We start from the raw sequence: 8,076 nt of genomic DNA on the forward strand, positions 1-8,076 counted from the left end.
GAAAACTGACTGCAAATGCAGCTAACTCTTCCAGTCATAACTTCCCATCCTCATATTCTTCTCTAGCTCTTTGTCCAGTCACTTTTTGTTTGTTTGTTTGCTTGTTTCATTTTGAGACGGAGTTTTTGCTCTGTTTCCCAGGCTGGTGTGCAATGGCAAGCTCTCAGCTCACTGCAACCTCCGCCTCCTGGGTTCAAACAATTCTCCTGCCTCAGCCTCCTGAGTAGCTGGGATTACAGGCGCGCTGCACCACGCCTGGCTAATTTTTGAATTTTTAGTAGAGATGAGGTTTCACTATGTTGGCCAAGCTCTCGAACTCATGACCTCAGGTGATCCACCTGCACTGGTCTCTCAAAGTGCTGGGATTATAGGCATGAACCACCGTGCCTGGCGTCATCCAGTTACTTTGAACAATTAGAGAGAAGAAAACATAACTGCCTCTTATAGAGTTACATGCAGGACTGCAGAACTGTGGTGTGGCCAGGCAGTGCTCCAGCAGGTGCCTGAGGGAGTCTCTGAATGCTTTCGGAAAATCTAAGGAGCAAGACCACGTTTGAGCAATATCTTGCTTTAACTGTAAAATCTGAATACTGATGTTTCATTCTCCCAACTCATGGGGATTGTATTGGGAATTACTTGAGAGAGATCAAAGCATTTTTGAAGGTGGGACAGGTCTAAAAGAAACAATGGCTCTAACAGGGAAGTGGAAAGTTAATCCCTCCACAGTACTTGGTCCTAGGATGTCATTTGAGGTAATGGAATTGTAAAGAGCATCAAGAGTCTAGAATCTTTTGGTAACTCTCCGTGGCTCCTGAAGCAAAGCACTTTCAACTCACTGGATGTGCTTTACTTAATTTTCCATAAATCATCTGATTAGAGGCAGGGCACAGTGGCTCACAGCTGTAATCACAGCACTTTGGGAAGCTGAGGCAGGTGGATCACTTGAGGCCAGGAGTTCGAAACCAGCCTGGCCCACATGGTGAAACCTCGTCTCTACTAAAAAATACAAAAATTAGCTGGGCATGGTGGCGGACGCTGGTAATCCCAGCTATTCAGGAGGCTGAGACACGAGAATCACTTGAACCCGGGAGGTGGAGGTTGCAGTGAGCCAAGATTGCACCACCGCACTCCAGCCTGGATGACAGAGCAAGGCTCTGTCTCAAAACAAAAACAAAAATCCCATCAGGTTAGATTATTTTAATCTGTATTATTCATGGATTCTTATGAGAATACTTAACAAACAAATATTTTGAATAATTTTAAAAAACGTATTCAACATGTTTTTGTTGGGCCTAGTATCCACTGACGGCTGTGCTAGGCTGCTAGTGGCCCCCAACAGTGAATAGGATAGGGACTCACAGCTGAGAGCTGAAAAGGGGCTATAATCCAGGGCATGTGATCCTGTAAACCAGAGGTCAGTCAGCAAACCTGTTCTAGAGTAGATAGAAAATATGTTCTATGTTGTAACTACTCAAGTCTGCCATTGTAGCACAAAAATAGCCATAGACAATAATTAAACAAATGGTTATGATTGTGTTTCCATAAAGCTTTATTTACAAAAGCAAGTAGATATGGCCCATGGACTATAGTTTGTCAACCCCTGCTAGACCTCAAAAGTTGAGTTTTTTTCCTAGCATAAGGAAACAAATTTCAAAAACACAATTCCGATTCAAGAAATGGAGATGGACATTGGGAGAGAATTACGTTGCCAGTACTGTGTCTTCTTAAGTTAAACAGAAAGCTTGTCATTAACCAAAGTTAAATCAATAAAACTCATAAATTACCCTGATAAATAATACTGCCTGTGTTGATGATCTTATTAAATTTGATGTCTCTTTTGAGAACAGTTCTCCCGTGGTTGCAGGCAACTTACATATATGGAATTGTACCTGATGAAAACACAGATAGGAGATGAGCAAATATGTGCTGAGCAACCCGTGCTCAAACCAGAGCTGAGCAAGTCTGCACTTGACCCTGGCAAATGTCCCTCACTCTGATAAAGGGAACCTCATTTGGCCTAAAACCATTTTAAAAGCACTAAGTATTGTCTTCTATAAGACTTGAAAATAGGAATGTTTTCTGCTTTCTTACAAAATTTTTATCAAAGCCAAGTATATGCACAGGAAGATAAGAAATTAGGGCTTACAGGCAAATATAGACAAAGTCTAATAGTAGTAGTCCCCTGAGTAGTGCGATCAGAGATTCAGTCTTTTGACCTATTACTCCATTTCCTTCTTCCTTCTACACACACACAGTTATAACACAATTACTACTGAGAGATAGGTACACGAAGCCTGAGCTATTATTTCATCTCTGGGTGAATATGCTCCAAAACTTTTCTAGATTGGACTGGGAGGCAAAGAAGAGTGCTATCTGGCCTCTGGTCCAGTGGGTGGTGGTAAGATGGTTGGAGTAAGTGGGTAGGCTCAAACCCGGTGACCTATTAGACTTATAAGTTACAGTTTTCTTCCTTACTACACCGACCCACATTCATAGAGTTACCAGCATATAAGAGACTGGGAAGGCACAGGATGAGAAACCTCACAGGTGATTTTGATTAGCCAGCGTTACCTACCCTGATCTCATGTGAAAATCATTGACCATCTTACTCTGAAATGAACTATTACAGTCCTGGGAGAAAACTTTTGAAGATTCATACTTAATTTTAAAGGTTGGTCAGTTCTTCCAAGCCCCTAAAAGTAAAATTATTATAGATGCACTGCAATATATGAATCCGCATATAAAATTGGGATCTAAATAAAACAGATACCTACACAAGGCTATGATTTGTTTTATAAAAGCCATGCCTGGAAACAGTTAAGGCATTTTAAATACATTAAAGTTGCATTAATCTTTCACTGCCGAAAACAATGTTTTTGCATTCTCTACACTAATTCCTACTTAAAAACTAGTTATCTTCAGAAACATAGCATTGACTTCTTTTTTTTTTTTCCTAGCACATCAGGAAACTGCTCAATAAATGTTCTAGTGTACTCAAAAGCACTCTACTTCATTGTCTCAAACAATTAAGGAAAGTAAAGGCCAGATACAGTGGCTCATGCCTGTAATCCCAGCACTTTGGGAGGCCAAGGCAGGAGGATCACCTGAGGTCAGGAGTTCGAGACCAGCCTGACCAACATGATGAAACCCTGTCTCTACTTAAAAAATACAGAATTCACCAGGTGTGGTGACACACACCTATAATCCCAGCTGAGGCAGGAGAATCGCTTCAACTCAGGAGGCAGAGGTTGCAGTCAGCCAAGATTGCACCATTGCACTCCAGCCTGGGCAACAAGAGCAAAACTCTGTCTGAAAACAAAACAAAACAACCTAAAGAACAATGAAATTTTTAGAATAATATAACTGAATAATATGTAAGACAAAACTGTTATCTTTTGCATAGTATGAGATGGAAGCAGAAGAAGCAAGGTGCTTAGAAACAAGGAAGAAAAAAACATTAACCTTTGATTAATCAGAACCCAGATAACTAGCCAGAATTAACATAATTGGGGTGCTATTTCAGATAAAAGCATGTATTTTCTGTTTTTGTTTTTAAACATTTTTTATTGATTTGGTAAAGCAACTGAAAAAAATACTTCCCAAGTATGTCCTATAGTCATGGAATAATCAACTAAACCTCAAACAACCTTCTAGAGGCACAGGAGATTTCACATCCAGAGAAATGACTGTAATATCTGGATTCACTTTCCTCATTACGACAGGAAAGTAGACAGTTTTAGATAGAGTTTTAATGAAAACACTGATATAAAGCAAAGCTTCTGATTAACTTTCAGTTGACCCCCATGGTGAGTTAACACCAATCCCTGAGACCCTTATCTGCGATGAATTACGGTCAGATCAGCACAGCCCACATAAAGGGCCAAGAATTCATAACCTCTTCATAGTCTTTGTTCCCACTAGAGAGGCTGAAGCTCCTGTCCACACAGATTTGGCCTGGTCATTCCAGGATTATGTGATAGCAATGATAAATGTGATAGCAATCTCCACCCAGTGATAAATGTGATAGCAATCTCCACCCAATGATAAATGTGATAGCAATCTCCACCCAATCACACCTGAAAGAATTTCGTCCCACCAGATGTTCACATAATCATCCCGGTCCGTTCTTGACTGCTCGTGGTAAAATCCCAAAGCATGCAGGATTTCGTGTTCTATGATGGCCTTATAGTCACAGCCTTGGCCAATGGAAAGGTTCTGTCCCACATGTTGGTCACCAATCTCAGACCAGCACCTTTAAAGAGGAGAAGAGGAAACATTTCTTCTAGAGAATTTTTAAGTGGCTGTCATTCACAGTACTGCAAAACACAAATTAGGAGGGAATTAGGCTTGATTTTAAAAAGAAATTACCAACAGCATTCTCATATGCTAATGGTCCGAAGATGGGGGACACTTAAAGAAGGAACATTCCCCAGAGGGAATACTATGCAGGCTTTAAAAGTGAAGATATAATACATTATAAAAGTGGCATATACTCAGAAGCAAATCAGTCCTATCATAACAATTCATCAAGGTAGAAAGCAATAAAAATTGGCATTCCTCCTCACCTCCACAAACCCACAGGGCACTCCAAAGAATAACACTATTGCCTTTATCTAAAAAATTGTTATCCAAGGGAAAGCTGTTGTTGATTTAATTTTTTTTCTTTTCTTTCTTTTTTCTTTTTCTTTTTCTTTAATTTTTTTTTGAGATGGTGGTCTCACTTTATCACTCAGGTTGCTGTGCCACAATCACAGCTCACAGCAGCCTCAGCCTCCTCTACTTGGATGATCCTCCCACCTCAGCCTCCCGAGAGGCTAGGACTTGGAACTACAGGCATGTGCCACCACACCCAGCTAATGTTTTTATTGTTTTGTAGAGACAGGGTTTCACCATGTTTCCCAGGCTGGTCTCAAACTCCTGGGCTCAAATGATTCACCCTCCTTGACCTCCCAAAATGCTAGGATTACAGGTGGGAGCCATTGCATCCAGCCCTTTTATACTTTAATAAATTTTGAAATTTCCTATAATGAATAAGCATATATTTTATGACCATAAAAAGAACCTCATTAAAAATCAAATTAATAAAATCCATGCCTTCGCAAATAGCAGATCTATAGTGTTATGACATCACAGAGAAGGCTGCCTAACTTATTTCTGAAGGGTATCAGGCAAGGAGGACCCATAACTTCCTTCTGAAATAAATGGGCTGGAGCACCTCTGACAGATTCCCTAAATTCCTTGTGATAGAATGTCTTCCTCTTTCCACGCCCCCTCCCAATTATTTTTTCTCTTCTCATAAACACAATTTTTCACCTCTATTAGCAAACCCAAAGCTTTCCACAATGTCTCCTATTGGCTTTAAATTGTCAAATGAAGATCTATATTTTAACCAATGTTGAGCAGAAAAGAAAGATTTCCTGATAGTCATAAATGCAACCAATGGATTGCAAGTTTCATGATGACAGTCACAGTGTCTTACCTGCCATTGTTCTCCCCAAGATTACTGACATAGTATAGCTTTAAAGGCTAACATTTGATTTTAACTCAAAGATGAGTCTTAGTTATTTATTTTCTTTTCTTTTTTTTTTTTTTTTTTTTTGAGACAGAGTCTCGCTCTGTCGCCCAGGCTGGAGTGCAGTGGCCGGATCTCAGCTCGCTGCAAGCTCCGCCTCCCGGATTTACGCCATTCTCCTGCCTCAGCCTCCGGAGTAGCCGGCACTACAGGCACCTGCCACCTCGCCCGGCTAGTTTTTTTGTATTTTTTAGTAGAGACGGGGTTTCACCATGTTAGCTAGGATGGTCTCGATCTCCTGACCTCGTGATCCACCCGTCTCGGCCTCCCAAAGTGCTGGGATTACAGGCTTGAGCCACCGCGCCCGGCCTATTTGTTTTCTAATAACTTTATTAAGGCATAATTTACATACTATAAAATTCTATAAGTATACAATTAATGACTTTTAGTAAGTTTACAGTGTTATGCAAATGTAACCATGATCAACTTGCCTCTCTGATAGTGGCATTTTATTACCAAATCAGAGTTTACTCTGCAAAATATTCACAACTCAGAGAAAGCATTTATTATTCATCTTTCTTTTTAAATTCCTCCCCCAACGGAAAGACATAAGTTGCAAAAATACCATACATTCCACCTCACTGAGAACTTTTGACCCTGTCTTTCTGAAAGAGCCCCAGTTAGCCTCCAACTTCAGGGGACCAGTACCCAGAAGGGTTTAGGGGCACTTTGGGCCAGTCGCTTCCCAAAATATCTTCCTCTCTTTTTTCCTCTCTTAAATTATTTGTAACAGAGACACCTCCTGGCCATGGGTGATAGGGTTTACCAGATTCAGCATTTTTACAAAGAATGCCTCTCAAAGCTGACCTACCCCTTAATCAAGTACTTGGGACTCAGTTGAAAACAAAAAAAGAAGCTGAGAGAACTTCACTGGGAAAGGGAGAATTTTAGAAAGTAATTATATGGATTTTGTTTTATTTTTAAGGAGTTTTCTTTATGAAAAAAAAATGATGCAAAAGTGGTAGCTGAAGAATGGAAATAAAATTGTTAAGAAAGTTAATTGTGTCTCTGACATTTTCAATGAAAAATTAAAGGTTTTAGTACCTTCTTGAAGGTCAGAGATTGCCAAGGGACAAAATGCAGTAGTCAAAAGCAGAGAGCCTCTGAAATGTGTGGTCTTTGCAAGGCCGGAGATATACTTTAAATGTTTCCCCTTTATGGAAAAATAAACCATCCAACTACTATTGGTTATCTCCATTTATATGACCTGCAAAAACCTCAAGCAATAAAACACATGCCACAAGATGAGTTTACTCTCCTACCCATCCCCAAAGTTATTCTTTCAGCAATATTCCCAGAGTCAGCAAATGAAGTTACCACTTGCCAGTCATCCAAATCCAAAATCTCAGAGAGTTTTGACTCCTCTCCCTTCCTAACCCCTCCCACTAACCAATTTGATAAGGTTAGGTTCTAATAAATCTACTTTTTCACATATTTCCGAAATCCATTCCCTCTTCTTTGTATCACCTGCCTCTTCCTTGGTGCAGGTCCCTTTCATTTTTCCTCTGGAAAATTGGAGCATCCGTTAATCGATCTCTTGCCACCAGTCTTGCTCTATTCCAATTTTTTAACCACTGTTGATCAAGTAATCTTTCTACAATGGAAAACTAGCATAGAATGAACCTTGCACCAAACAATAGGTCCCTCACACATGGCTCTCCATCACCAGGCTCCTGCTCACCTTCCTGGCTCCTGCTCATTATCTGCCCCTGACATGCAAAACTCCAGGCACACCGAACTTAGGGGGTTCTGCATATAACCAAATCCAGGTTCATGTTTACTCTCTTTTCACCCTCTCCCTCTTCTTCCCTTTGATCCTCTCCACGCCTTCCTCTTCCTCCTTCTCCTCCCTCACCCTCTCCCTCTCTCCCTTTTCCTGTTCCCAATTTGTCCTCCCTTCTTCTCTCTAACACTCATCTCAACTCTCCCTGATGCTTCATCCCACACTTTCTCAGTGGTCCCACTCCTGCCCTGCTGCAACCCGGGACACTCGTTGTCATGTATTAAGACAATGTGCTAATTTCTCCACCATCCCCACCCACCAACTGTAAGCCTGCTGAGGGCTAAGACCGTACTGCATATTTGTTGCACCTACAGTCTAGCATACTTCCTGGAATGTAGTAGGTGTACAGTTTTTTAAAAAATAGAAGAATGAGGCCAGGCGTGGTGGCTCATGCCTGTAATGGTGGCTTACGCCTGTAATCCCAGCACTTTGGGAGGCCGAGGTGGGCCGATTACCTGAGGTCAGGAGTTCAAGACCAGCCTGGCCAATATGGTGAAACTCCATCTCTACTAAAAATACAAAACTTAGCTGAGCATGGTGGCACACACCTGTAATCCCAGCTACTCAAGAAGCTGAGGCAGGAGAATTGCTTGAGCCTAGGAGACGGAGGTTCCAGTGAGCCAAGATCATGCTGCTGTACTCCAGCCTGGCTGAGAGAGACAGACTCTGTCTCAAAATAAATAAATAAATAAATAAATAAATAAATAAATAAATAAATAAA

General features: G+C 41.0%; 1 protein-coding gene across 2 annotated transcripts in view; it reads right to left on the reverse strand.

The window, feature by feature from the left end:
- Positions 1-8,076, reverse strand: part of MEP1A (meprin A subunit alpha) — a 41,226-nt gene that overhangs the window by 13,759 nt on the left and 19,391 nt on the right. For both annotated transcript variants that reach the window (XM_023213073.1, XM_023213071.1), the window contains one exon: positions 4,077-4,252. In XM_023213073.1, the coding sequence (XP_023068841.1) occupies positions 4,077-4,252 (176 nt within the window). The remainder of the gene's footprint in view (positions 1-4,076; positions 4,253-8,076) is intronic.

Source organism: Piliocolobus tephrosceles, chromosome 5 (genome assembly GCF_002776525.5).
Source record: "Piliocolobus tephrosceles isolate RC106 chromosome 5, ASM277652v3, whole genome shotgun sequence".
Taxonomy (NCBI): Eukaryota; Metazoa; Chordata; class Mammalia; order Primates; family Cercopithecidae; genus Piliocolobus; species Piliocolobus tephrosceles.